The 13924-nt window shown below is 40.7% G+C and overlaps 1 protein-coding gene across 2 annotated transcripts in view; it reads left to right on the top strand.

Moving 5' to 3' along the window:
• The first annotated feature begins 637 nt into the window (after positions 1–637).
• The window catches only part of LOC125010387 (amyloid beta A4 precursor protein-binding family B member 1-interacting protein-like), a 14104-nt gene continuing 817 nt past the window's right edge, over positions 638–13924 (top strand). For both annotated transcript variants that reach the window (XM_047588975.1, XM_047588976.1), the window contains exons 1-11: positions 638–730; positions 3730–3789; positions 5814–5901; positions 7511–7734; positions 7825–7896; positions 7978–8137; positions 8262–8383; positions 8468–8542; positions 8632–8775; positions 11859–11969; positions 13774–13872. In XM_047588975.1, the coding sequence (XP_047444931.1) occupies positions 698–730; positions 3730–3789; positions 5814–5901; positions 7511–7734; positions 7825–7896; positions 7978–8137; positions 8262–8383; positions 8468–8542; positions 8632–8775; positions 11859–11969; positions 13774–13872 (1188 nt within the window). In that variant the 5' untranslated portion in view covers positions 638–697. The remainder of the gene's footprint in view (positions 731–3729; positions 3790–5813; positions 5902–7510; positions 7735–7824; positions 7897–7977; positions 8138–8261; positions 8384–8467; positions 8543–8631; positions 8776–11858; positions 11970–13773; positions 13873–13924) is intronic.

Raw genomic sequence — 13924 nt, 5'->3', positions numbered from 1 at the left:
CGCGTGGTCAGTCACATACATACATGTGCAAAAGGTAGATTTTCTTGACGATGTTTTTACCACCCATCCAAGTATCTTCTTCAGTTCCTCACCAGCCTTTTAGAAATGAGGAACCTTCCCCGTTTCCGTTTCTGCTTGGATGTGACCGAGGACCGTCACAGGTAAACTCATCTCAAGTTTCAAGCGCACCTCACTACCCGTCCCTCTCATTTATCTTCCCTCTTTTATTGCAGGAACCGCGGGGATGAGAAACCCGAAGCGTCCTGAGAAGACCTCCCCTCCCTCCCCCACATCACGACTCACTTCTCTATATTTGGCCCTGTAAACCTTTGATGTATGTGTTGCATCATGTGAAGTGACACGTGCGTTCCAAGGCTCTCTACTGTACATCCACACATGTGTCTTTAGTTGTGCTAATTGAATTAACCTTGTCGAAGCAAGGCAGCTACACAAGACGACCCCATGTAAGATGATTTCAGGGAAGTACTAACTAAATAAGTAAGCAGCATATCATCAGTCAGTCTGAGTCATACGGACACAGCACAGCAACATCCCGAAAGCAAAACTTTCTCAGCTTTGGCAGAGAGCTCTCATCTACTTCCTGATTTCACAGGAAATTCAACTGATAGTGCAGAGGCAGTCTGTGGTTATATAGACTGACCCTTGAGGGTTTGATCATTTACGGTACACACACTCCATGGTGCTCTCATGTGTCAAAGAGAAAGAAAAGGTAAGAGCATTCAAGTTCAAGTTCAAGTTATGTGAGTGTCTATTAATATAATACAAAGTTGTCAGTCAAACAGTCAAAGTTAGATCTATTTTGTAAATATATATTTAGGATATATATGTAGGCATTGAAAGTACAGTGGGGCTGCATTAAATAAAAAAAAAAGTTAATAGCTTGTGTTTGTTGATTAACCTCATATGACGAGCAACAGAAGAAGAAGAAACCACATCGAAACAATATGTGCTGTGTGCATCCTTTGCTGTTTAAAACAGATCCAGCTCTCCACTTGGCACGCGATTGTTCCAAACATCTTGCCAGAGTTGTGCTGTGCGTTCAGGTAGTTTCTGGCCCTTCCTGTCGCCCCACAGTTAGATGACTTAGTTGTTGTTGTTGTTGTTGTTGTTGCTGATGTGTTCGCTCATTGTGACTCTAGCTGTGCATTTGTCACTGCGCTGCCACATTGGGACCTGTGCATATTTGTGCCTTTAACAGTTAAATACTTGAGCGGGCGTATCAGATTTTAGACTAACACATGTCCTCTCACGGCATCCAATGGGAGGTTGTGCAACTAATTACAAAACAGTAAGAAGCTCTGGACCACAAGAAGAGAGAAAACATGTCTGTTTACTGTCAGCGGGGCAATTCATTGTGATTGCTTTCATGCATACGAGTCTCAATAAATATTTTTATTTATTTATTTTTTTTTGTGCTAAAGCTTTGGCTCGGGAGCATGTTTGCCCGCCTCTTCATGGCTTGGTGTTTTGCCGGTACGTGAGGCCACAGTGGGGCGGCGGCAGCAATACGCCAAAATGTCTGATGAGAAGACTGAGTTTATAAACTATTGTGGCTTTGTAATGCGCGCTCTGATGAGCTCACAGGCAGAACTTCAAATAGAGAGTCACTGTAATACTGAAAATAGCTGCATTCATATCCACAGTGTTACATGAGATAAATGGGTTAAGACTGGCTTTCACATGTGTGAGGCAGAAGTCCTGCAAGGCCACAAAGGTAGAGTTCGCTTTGGCGATCCAACAATTTCACTTTCACATGGAAACAATACTCAGTCCACTAACACGCTCGCTACACTCTTCCCCTTTCACCTCATTACTCTGTAATGGATGGTGTGTTTACTGTTCGGCGTAAACACAAAATGAGACTGGACAGCCTATGTCTTTCCTCTGTTTGTGTATATGTACATTAGGCCGCGTGGACGTTTGCATCTGCACACGAAGATGAACAACTAATACAAGCAGCAATAAAGACAGAATTTATAAATGTTTAAGATACGACATGTGAGTTAGTGTACACAAGAAAGAATCTGTGAGTTACATACCTTCAGCTGCAGCTTTAGAGTATAGAATCTATAGGTGGTAAAGTTAAACACAGGCGAACAGATGTCCGCTGCTCTCTGTGTATTCAGACTGGCATTCTCTTCGGTCATATCATTCACTGCACCTCAGATGAGATATTCAGCTGTGTCACAAGGAAATCCAAGAGAAAAACATGCGCAAGGAAAAGATGGAAGCAGCATTAGGTTAAAAGTTAGACTTTTTAGTGCACGATAATAAAAGAAAACAGGCAAAAATATTATTAATAAGTCAGTGTTGTCAGTAGATCAGCTAAGGGAGACCCTCTTCTTAATGGCAAACCCCTCCCCCCATCCCACATGAATAGCACATACTTTACAAGAAAACCGGAAGTTAGGGTTACTTTCACACTAAATACCAACAGACGGGTTGACCACAGATTTATTTGTGTTTTAGCGCCACATGGGGCTGTTCTCAGCATTCACAGCGCAGTGAATCATGTGAACACCAAAACCAGCTAAACCTAATGAGATAAAGGAATGAAAACATATACAAAAATTATAGAGGTACTTCTAGAAAAGTATAAGAGCATGTCTTTAATATAGAATTAGTGGTACCATATACACAGGTGAGGATTAAAAGTGTCTTATTATATCAAATGTACAGAAACCAGTTACCATGATGATGAAAAGTCTTAAATGAACGCAACAACAAGCAAGTATTTCTTCGGTGACAGAAAGGCTGTGCGTGCATCGCTATATTTGTGTTGATCTGTGTATATATAGTTTCTAGCTACGCTACTGTGGCTTTTCAGTCTTCAGTTTGCTTTTCTAGCCCGTCCACATGCGAGAAGCATTCTTGGTCCTAAAGCTGGCAAGAAGCCGCCTCTGTATGGGTAAAAACCCAGACGCCCAGAGTTTCACAAAATTCCCGCCTGATAAAAAATCTTTGATCTCTCTGGGGCCTCTTCACTGGAATGATCAATAAAGTGCATCAGATGGAACGAGCTGTCGCCCTTCATTCACAGATTAATCACTGAATACATCTGATATGAGGCACGGTAGCTGTCATACTGAAATATTCCAAACTTCATGCTGCTCTCAATCACCTTGAATGTCTGTTAGAGTTCTGTTTTTAAAGGGCGAATGTCTTCATACTTGATTGATTGGTTTTTAAAATGTGACGTGGACCTCTACACAAAGAGGTCTTAAATTAGGTCCACAAAGACACTGTTTCCACCTCTTTAATTCGTAGTTTATTGATGATAATTGCTTTGTCACTCTGCAGTCACTGATATGACACTGCAGAGCACGACTGGTGACCTTGCACCTTTATCACACTTCTGTTTCTTTCTGTAGTGATTAAGCACAGGTTTTGCACATTGTTTATCTGTTCCTGCAGCTGTGACAGTGATCCAAACTGTATATGTGCCTGGGCACACAGTGTTTATACGCCCGTACCACAAAAGTGTCCATGTTCATGAGGCCCTTTCCAACTGAGCATGTCTCCCAGTGTTTTCCACTTACTGCAGAACAAACACAAAATTCAACCTCAGATGAACTGAAATCCTCTGAAAGTTTTCAATTCCTGAAACATGCTGTATTGTTTCCACTTTCTGCCTCAGCGTTTTCTTTACTTCCACATTATTCCCTGTGCTGCTGCTGAAACCGAAATGTTTTGCCCTTGTCTTTGCAGATGGACGACATAGATGCCATGTTCAGTCACCTGCTCGGAGAGATGGACCATCTCTCTCAGGTAAGCGAAAAACAAGGCAAAGGGTCTTCTGTTGTTAACAATACGGAAAATTGTTGGGAATATTTTAGTATTTTCCTTGGACATATTCTAATAATAAAAAATAAAATGTTCCACCACCGACATTTAAAATATCAGAAAACACTTCACCATTAATGAAACAACCCCATTTTAAGGGAACATTGGTCCACCATGGTCTTCATTTAGCATGTTAGGATGCTAATTAGTAAAAAATCCACAGATGCACATGGGATAATCTGCAGTTTTGTAGATTTTTCTGGCATTTTAGCCTTTATTGAAAGTGAAGAGTGACAGAAAACGGGAGGCAGAGAGGGGGGAGAGACACGCAGGAAAGGGCACCCAGTGCGGGACTCAAAACGGGGCTAAATATAAACTGGGCAACATCCTGTTGTCACAAGGCAATGCATAAGCAGAACGCAGATTCAGAGGTCTTGTATTGAGAAACAATTTATTATCTAATCCCTGCAGGTAAAGATGAGGCTGAGGGTGGTTGTGCACGCAGGCAACTAAGGTGAAGGCTTAAAAAAAAGCCAAGCAAGAGTACAAGAACAAAAAAATTTAATTCTCGGATGGTTGGTATCAGCGAATTACCACACAGACAAAAACTACAATCTGGCAAGGAGTGGATGACAGACCAGGGTGGATATACAGCAGGGCTTGAATGACTGACCCATGTCCAGAGACCCACACAGGAAAAACAAGGACAACAGATATGAGGGAGGGAAAACCCCAGAAATACAACAAATAGGGATGAGAACACACTAGAACCATAACAACTGAACGTAATGTTAATCAAACTGGTCATATTCTTTCTCAAAACATGACCAGCTGAGACTCTCTCTGCTAAATATTTACTTTTGAAGTAGGAACAGGTTACAATAAGCGAATCAGACAAATCATCCCATGTTTTCCTCGCTAATCTGAACATTATCCGATTACACCTGACAGTCTTTGTTTTGAAACCGATCGTCCCACAGAAATGTAAGGCGACCCTGTGATGTGAAGTCGTCACATCTGGATCGGACCCTGGGCAATCTCTGCAGATTCCCCTTAAGCACATATAAGCCGCTCATCATAAGACCACAGCCCGCCAAGAAATACATTACACACTTCTGACCGATGCAGACTGAGCCCGAGGCGCGGTTCATTATCGTCTGCTTCCAAACTCTGCATGTAAGCTGTAAACGAGTGCAGGCCTCAGAACTGGAGCAATCTATGTTCAGCATTACATCAGACATACCAGAAAGACGCTCCATGTCACTGTCACTGTGATGACTTTCCAATGGAGGACGCATGCCAAACGCCACTCCACAGGCTAATACCAGACTTTATAAGAAAATCATTTGATTAAAGCAGGGGTCCTCTGAGAAACCACATGAATTAGATGGTTTCATTTATTATCTTGCTTGGGTCCATTATCTCTGCATTAATGCCTTGGAGCCATAAGACAAAAGCCTCTGCTTAAAGGGGCTCCGAGGTGTTGTTTAAGCAGCCGCTCCAGCAGGAACCAACCGCCTGCTGGCAGCCATGATGTTGTGCGCAGGCTTTGGTGACTCACAACATGTTAATTATTAAAACGGTGCACTTTGGTTCTCTTCTTGATGACTTAAATGATTAAACTGGAACAGATACAAACGCTGGAGTCATTTCCTTGGTTCGGAAGTTCAGTTTGTTACATTACAACGTGATAAATCCATTTTTGTTAATGAGCTGACTTGTGATTTATTGTCTCTGCATATGCCGAGTGCAATGTGTTTTCGGTTACTGGTACAGATTGAAAACAGCAAGATAAAGTACAGGGGGGAGAAATAACAGTTCAGATCCTTTCAAGGACACATATGGCCTACTTTGATTACAAAGGTTATTTTAAACTATGAGCTGCAGCTTCTACCAGAAAAAAAAACAATCAAAAAAAAAAACATCGCAGCGTAACTGTCATTTATGGGTGGTGTGTGGAAGTAATAAGTGCTCTGATATTAATTTTACATCACATTTCTCCCTTGCAGAGTCTAGTTTCTGCACCCAATGAGCCAGAAGGAGATCCTGATTCACGTAGAGAGCGCACCATCTCCATTGGGTTCACAGACCTGAACGGTGAGAAATCTTTCAAATGACACACACAACTATACTGTTTACTTAGTATCTATATATTATAGTCACATTAGACCTGAGTGCATACGTTCATTCCGTTTCATGCTTCTGTACGGTTGTAGATAACAAAAAAAAAATCTTCGAATCAAAAGCAAAAAAAAAGGAGCAAATTAGAGCAAACCAAAAGTCACACTGCCCTGAAACCAGCTGTGATGTAGAGGGAGATATGAGAGGGAATCTTTCAAGAGATAAGATTCTTATTGGGAGGGTGGTTGCTTCCTCATGTGTCAGAAAGTCAGTGTGACCTCTAGAAACTGTGCAGATCATCAGTCAGGGAAATGGAGAACAGGAAGATGAGGATGAATAAAAACTCAAAACTAAGAACTGTAGAAACTCTGTAAGAAAAAATACACTTCTCCTTTTGCTTCGAAACTTGACATATACGGTGATTGACACACTTTCATATTATCTCATTTAAATATGAAGTTAAAGCCAGGATACCGTTAGCTTACCTTAGCATAAATACTCAGAGCAGAGTCAAGCTAAACAAGCTAGTCTACACTAAGGTTTGAGGTCAGCCTTCTTATTTGACATGTTCGACACAATGTTTTTGTACATTAACCTCCTGAGACCTGAGCGTTAGTTTAGTCTGCATTCTTAATTTCTCGAAGGTATTTTGGATGAGTAGGACCTAAGAAGTATTAAAACTAAGCATCGTCTTTCTACAGGAAGTAGCAGTTTTTGAAAAAAACAATGTCCTCATATATGGACACTGGGAGTATTTCATTATTTATATTATAATAAAGTCACCAATGTGTGACAAAATATTAGTCCCAACGTCCTCAAACAGGTACTTGTTATTAAGCGGCGCTGTAGCTCGTTGCAACTGGTAAAATTTGTTAAATTTGTGCGACTGGTCAAACTAGAAACGTTAATAAGCAAAGGAGGTTGAATTTGATGGGGTTTTGTTCCTCGTCCACTTTTGTGGACCCTTGCGGACTAAAGTGTCAACTAACGAGGACAACTGGTTTAAATGATGCAGAATAAGCTGCAATAAAACCTAAAACTTAATGTCCCCATATGAGGTTGCGGAGGTTGAATTAGACACGGTTAACCGATTAGCACGCTTCACGTCCACATTTAGATTAAAGCCTCCCCTAATTAATTTGAAGAATCTAATTTTAGTTTTACTGGACATCAAAATAAAACATCTCAAGTGGGTTCATAGTAAAGTTGTTGGTTTTTCAGAAGAAATTGAACATGGATGCATAAGAATCTGGTCTTGATTTGATGTTTGGAGATTTTTATTTATTTATTTTCCTTTTTTAAAAAAAAAGTTAGATTTTTACAGTTCAAACTAAAGCTGTTTAAATAATTTATTGTCAGTTACACTGTGAACATCATTTGAATCTTGATTTTCTGGAGAAGCAGTTTGATCCGCCAGTCGCAGTTTTACTATGGTAGTTTAGTTAAAGGCTTAGAGGAAATAATTTTTTATTTAGCCCATATAGATGTTTATCCTGCCAGTTCAGGGATTGAACCAGTGACCTTACATGCTTGGTTTTCTAGCTCTAACTCTCAAGACCACAACTGCCCCCTGTCCTCATTACAGAGTCTCTTAATCAACTGGAGGATCATGAACTGGACGCTCTGGTGGCTGACCTGGGTTCAAAGGCGACCTCACAGGAGCTCCTGACTCCTGACGAGTGCAGCACCCTTACAGATAATACACCAGCACCACCTGCCATGCCTCGGGAGCCGGAGCCGGAGCCGGAGCCAGCAGCTCATCTTTGTCCACCGAAACACACTGCTGGATCGTCCACGGTGTTGCAAACAGTAATCCAAACTTTTCACTTACCAGCAGGATAAAGTTGGAATTTTGTGGACATGAAGAGAAATTCATGCTTTCTTGTATTATGTTCTCAGAGCAAACCCCAGACGAAGGAAGACAAAATCAAACTGGCTCTTGAGAAGCTGAAGGAAGCCAAAGTGAGGAAGGTAAAGTCAGGTGTTCTTTGAATATTTGACTTTCCATCGCAGAATCAAAGCTGAAGTGACTAATCACACTGCCCGCCATAGTTAATAATAAAGGTGCTGTTGAGCGACGGCAGCTCAAAGACGATGATGGTGGATGAGAGACAGACAGTGCGAGAGGTTTTGGACACGCTGTTTGAGAAGACGCACTGCGACTGCAGCATCGACTGGAGCCTAAGCGAGACCAACCCCGAACTGCAGATTGGTGAGATAACTGGGACTGAAAGTCCACAGAGATGGGAGACATTTTTGCACATGCTAAAATAATGAATAATAAAGACTGATGCGCGCTTTCAAAGGGTGCAGTTTGATTTTTCTTATCATTTCAGAAAGAGGCTTTGAGGATCATGAATATTTAGTGGAGCCTCTCTCCGCTTGGACACGCCAGAGTGAAAATCAAATCCATTTTATGGTCAGACCCCAGAAGTATGTGATGTTCAAAGACCCTCAGGTGACCAAGAGAGTTTCATTAAAGTTTAATCGGAGGGTGTAACACTCAGCCAGTGAATTAAACTGTGCTTTTCTCACCCTAAAGGTATTTTACATGTGGAAGAAGAAGAAAGCATCTTTGAGTGAGATAAACCAACAGGCCAGAGAGCTCCTAATCAAGGTCAGTGCCATCACTGTGTGGATAAAAAAATGATTTAAAGATTCATGTTAGTTTCATTCTTTCATGTCATTTTTCTGCTCTGGCTGCAGGAACATTTTGGGGGCTGTACTGTGATTGTTCCTGATCTTGAGGGCACACTGTACCTAAAAGAAGATGGGAAGAAGGTGTGGAAACCTCGCTTCTTTGTGCTCAGGGCCTCAGGCATCTACTATGTACCCAAAGGAAAAACAAAGGTATGGCAGAGTAAAGACAGTTGCTATGTTTCTACTGCACCGTTGACACCAATGTGTTGTTGCTCTACGTGCAGCAACCTGAGTGGGTTAAGGTAATTTCCTTCACACCCACAGTACCACCACATTTTTGTCATGGCCCGTTGCCATGACAGTGAGAGTGACAAACACTGAGCTATGGTTATGCTCCCTAGGATGATATTTGCTGCTAGATACAAAAGGGCAAACTAACCCACTTCATGTGTTTCTTTTCCATAGCTCTACTATTAGTTGACATTGACTTTTGGTTAAATGTGAACTATAACAGCCACTGAAGAAGTTAGAAATGTTAGCAAATAGGTGTTAGTGTACAGAACAGCTTATCTGATGCTAGGTTTCCCCAGTGTGGTAAGGGTGGTTTTGGGTTGGCTTCCAGGCTTGATCAGCAATGTGCAAAATGTACACAAACTTTACAAAGTTCATAAATACAGTTTATAAATTTAATAATAAACTGCACTTAATAGTCTATCTTATTTCAGCAAACTCTTTGCTTGGCATTTTTATTAATGTGCATATTCAATTTCTTGCTGAGAGTGAGATAAGATAGTACTCTCTAGACTGTATGCTAAGTAGGAAGCTGCAGCGGTCTGTCAGCATAGACTGTATAAGAAGGCTTGATGTAGCCACTGAGTCTGACATTTGGAGCCAATGCAGAAGTGGCTTAAGGTTCAGTACAGCCGATGGTCACCAAGTGGAAACAATTTCTGGCTCCAGTAGACTTATCAGTCAATAGGTCAGTATGGTGTCATTAGTTAAATTCATTTATTCTAGTCAGTGTGTTGATGAGCTGTTCCATAATTAAATACATACTAGCGGTTATATAACATTATGTGGTGGCTTTACTGTCGAGTCTTGTCTGGAGATTGATAAAAAATAACCCCTTGTTACATCACCCATTTCACCCATCGAACTTACTGACTGTAAGTGATGAGAAGACCACTGCTAGGCAAAGGTCTGGAGGCGAGCACTGAGGCGAGCAGTGAGCAAGTTAACGAAGGGAATATCAGTGTTTACTAAAACATTACTAAAGATCACAAAGATAAACAACTAAATTACATACATTTTTGTGTGAGGCCACCTCGGATCAAATTATTTTAAACATTTCGACTTGTGACAAGCCCATTTGAAGGCTAGGCGAGAATCATTTGCTATATCTGGTGTCACAAAGACATTATGACACCAGAAGGAAAGGCTGGTGACTATCTGCAGGCCCCAATGGGAGAAGTGAACAATTCCACAGATTCCAATTGATTATTTCGCTCCATAGCCACCAAAAAACTAAATGCTGGGCCTTATTTGACAAAGCCACACATCTTCTGACAGATATCTCTTCAAAAATCATAGCAATAGCAATACATTTCTTCTGTAGCTACTCTTGAATGGTAACAAAAAAGTTATAAATTACAGCAGCAGGCTGTAACTGGAACAACATCAGTAGTTTCTGCTCCGAAGGATGCAGACAGGTAATAAATTATTAGTCGCATTTCATACCAGATGATTAGCCCTCAATGAGCTGTGAGCTACCTCGTGCCATTTTGTAAATCTTCTGCTAAATCTACGGTGCTGTGTTCACACACAGGACAACTAGAAAACGAGAAATGCAAAGGTCTGCCAGTTCATAGCATGAGCGCAGCTTGCAATTGGTCATCTTTTGGTTTTAGACGAGCTTAACAAAATGTGGGAAAGGGCCAGCTACATCCAGACATAAAATAAAACAACCCCTAAATCTTATTATGTGGTGAGTTCACTCAACGGTTTAAGCTAGCTGTTTTCTGCTGCTCTCATTCTTTAAGCTAAGCTAAGATAAGCTAACCAATAAACAGTCTTACACATTGGAGACACAACAACTTGCTACACAATTATAACCTGTTGCTTTTCCACTTTGTGAATGTTTTAAACAAGAGACCATGGATAGTGGACATTTTTGTGTTTTTTTTTTTTCTTCTTTTTGTTTGTTTTTTTTGGCACAGCTAGCTATTCTTTGTGAGATGCTAAGCTAACCAGCTGTTGAATACAGTTGCATTCTGAAAACCTGGACAAGGCGACTTTGACGGCAGGCCGTAGACAAAGAGGCCAGAAAGAGTTTAATGACAATGTGAAGACCCTGACAGCTAACATCTGAGCAGCCGATCGCACAGCTATTCAGAGGGGGAGCCACACAAATGAAGATCGACAGTATAAATTGAGGCCTCAGCGCTGTTAAAGAGAAACATGTCGTCCTGTCACTGATACAGAGCAGAATAACCAGGCAGGCTGACTCCAAAAAATAAAAAAAACGAAAAAAGAAAAAAATCCAAGAGGCAGAGATAGATGGAGGGGAAACTGTGCGAGGCAGATGTGCGGATCGCAAACATAACAGAGCTGCAGGAATCCTGGGGCCAAGACACACGGGTGAAGCACACACAAGTTATTACCTGAGGTTTTACAGTGGTTAAAAATAGTCTTGCTTATAAACAACATGACTCCGAGACCCTAAAGCTGATGTCATGTGGAGAGGAGAGAATCATAAAGCAGACAGAGATAGAGAAAGGGCTATAGATGGACTAAATGGAAGAAAAAACTACTGAAGAAGAAACCATATAAAGATTAAAAAAAAAAAAAAGAAAGAAAAGACAGCAGTCAACTCTATTTTGTAGTCCCTATTGATATCATCTTTGTCAGTGAGTTTCAATATGTGAACACAATGTGTTGCAGCTCAAAATGGACAAAGGAATGCTTTGGAGATGGATAGGACATATTTTCTCTCAGATGGAACTTGAATGTGGAAATGATGTGAAAACAAATGGCCTTTTTTATTTTAAATTATTATTCTCAGTTGCATTCACTGGGAAAATATGAAATATTATCCTTTGCCATAAATAAAATTGTTCTGGATTGATTGCCTCAATCTGGATGTAAATGACATTTACAGACATGCATCTTCTGCTGATATGTGAATTTTAAAGTATTCCTGTTCACCAGACATCCCCAACAAATATTCAGCTACGGACACATTCCACATTTTTGTCTGTCTGTGCAATACCATCTTTCGTTTTCCTTTCTTCCAGTCTTCCAGTGATCTCGTCTGCTTTGTCCGTTTTGAAAATGTCAACGTCTACAACACGGACAACTACAAGCAGAGATACAAAGCTCCCACCAACTTCTGCTTCATACTTAAGGTCAGCTCAGTAACTTTAATCCTTTTCTTTGTCAAAATGTCAATAAAACATTTAATCATCATTATTTTGAAGATGTGGTCATATTAAAGAGCAAACATCTTTTTCTATTAATAGGCTGGTATGGTAGTCCGTATTACTACGGACTACAAACCCCACATAGGCCTAAAATTGGCATTGTGCTCATACAAATACTTTTTTGTTGCTTACTTTCTTTCTGCACATCTAGACTCAAACCATGTCCTCCTCAGACATTTGAGAAGCTTTATTCCAAATACATTCATGTCTAAAGTCTGCTAATACTTTCAACACCCCTCATTTAGAATTTTTGTTTCAGGCTGCGCCCATAACTTTTCTGTGATTTGCAACATCTGTGATTCTCGGAGGAGACTACACAGCAGCTATTCAGTGAAAACCGGTGCTGTACTATTTGGCCAGAAACAAAAACAGTTCTGCCATGCGAGGAATTGTGCAGTATCAGGAAACTTGATTTCTTTTGAGGTATCACCTGAATCACCATAAAAGGTTTAATTGCAGACCTGTGAAGTCAGAGACGCTTCCGTTCACAAATGTTTAGGTAAATGCATTCAAAGAAACCCCTTGAAAGTACATGATAAAAAAACTGAAAAAGAGAAGGAAATGATGGACCGAAAGGGGTGAAAGAAAAGAACTCAAGTCAGTAAACGGAGTATAAAAAGATGACCACCACTGAAGTGCAATGACATGTTTTAATTCAGACTCGGGGCAGGCCTGAACAGAGAGCGTATCAAAGGGCAGGCAGGTGGTGGAGCTATTTGGAGGCCACACAGGCTCAAGGTTGATAAATGTGTGCTGAAGATGTGACTCGTGTTCTGCAGCAGGATGCAACTGGTATTTTCTATATTTTAGGCAAAGAATAAAAAACGTTGACCGTGGACACTATAAAATGACTCTCCCTTTATGTGAGGATCTTGTTTCTGCCTCGGTAGAGTAGAGCAGGGGATTTAAAGTGGTTGATCAAGGCCATACATAAAGATCATATTTATCAGAAGTCAAATGTAATAAGAAGTCAAATGACACCTAAGTCGTGTTGAGAGGAAGTAAAACAAGTTTTATCTGGGTGTTCACCCTTTGGCTTGTGGCTGTAATGTGTGCGTGTTCTTTTCATTGACTTTTTTTTTTTAGTTTATAACATAACTAACCAACTTCTCCTCAGCTGTGACACTGTGAATGGAGAAACAAACCCACAAAATAAATAAATAGAAAATCTGTCACATGAAATATTTCCAATTCATGTCTGTTTTTAAGGAAGATGCAGTGACACGGTGGCTGTCAAATGCTCAGTTCTTGTCATATTTGATCAATTATACTTATGCATGGAGGGCCGTGCTGGAGTCACATGTTAGTATGGTCTGCCCTCTATTGGCTTTTGCCTGTACTACAAACGTGAAAAAAAAAAAGATCCAAGACCACACATTTGTACTTAAATGATGAGAACTTTTATCCAGCAAAAATAGATGCCTTCTTCTTTAAAAGGGACGAGCCTGTCTTAGAAATGACGGCATCGTGATGCCTTGCGGTTATCCTAGCTTGACCCTTGGGGTGGAGAATTTGGAAGTTGTGCCTTTAAAGGGGAGTCATCTGGGAAGCATTAGCGTAGGGTGCAATGTTATTAACACTTGACCTTTACTGGGAACTAAAACTCACATTATCTTCACACCAGCCACCTCTGTTTGGACCTCCCTTTCTCAACTCACCGAACTGTGACACTAAATTAGTTGCATGCTCCTTTTGACGGCACTTTTTTTTACGTTTTGTCTTGTCCCAGCATCCCTGCATCCAGAGGGAGTGTCACTACATCAAGTTCCTGTGCTGTGATGACAAACACACTCTGATGCTTTGGATCAACTCCATCAGAATAGCCAAGGTGAGACTCAACACTGTCTGTTACACACATATACAGTTAAAGGCGGTTAATC

The sequence above is a fragment of the Mugil cephalus genome, chromosome 7 (assembly GCF_022458985.1).
Source record: "Mugil cephalus isolate CIBA_MC_2020 chromosome 7, CIBA_Mcephalus_1.1, whole genome shotgun sequence".
Taxonomy (NCBI): Eukaryota; Metazoa; Chordata; class Actinopteri; order Mugiliformes; family Mugilidae; genus Mugil; species Mugil cephalus.
Note: the sequence above shows the minus strand (reverse complement) of the source record. Positions and strands in the feature narration are given on the sequence as shown.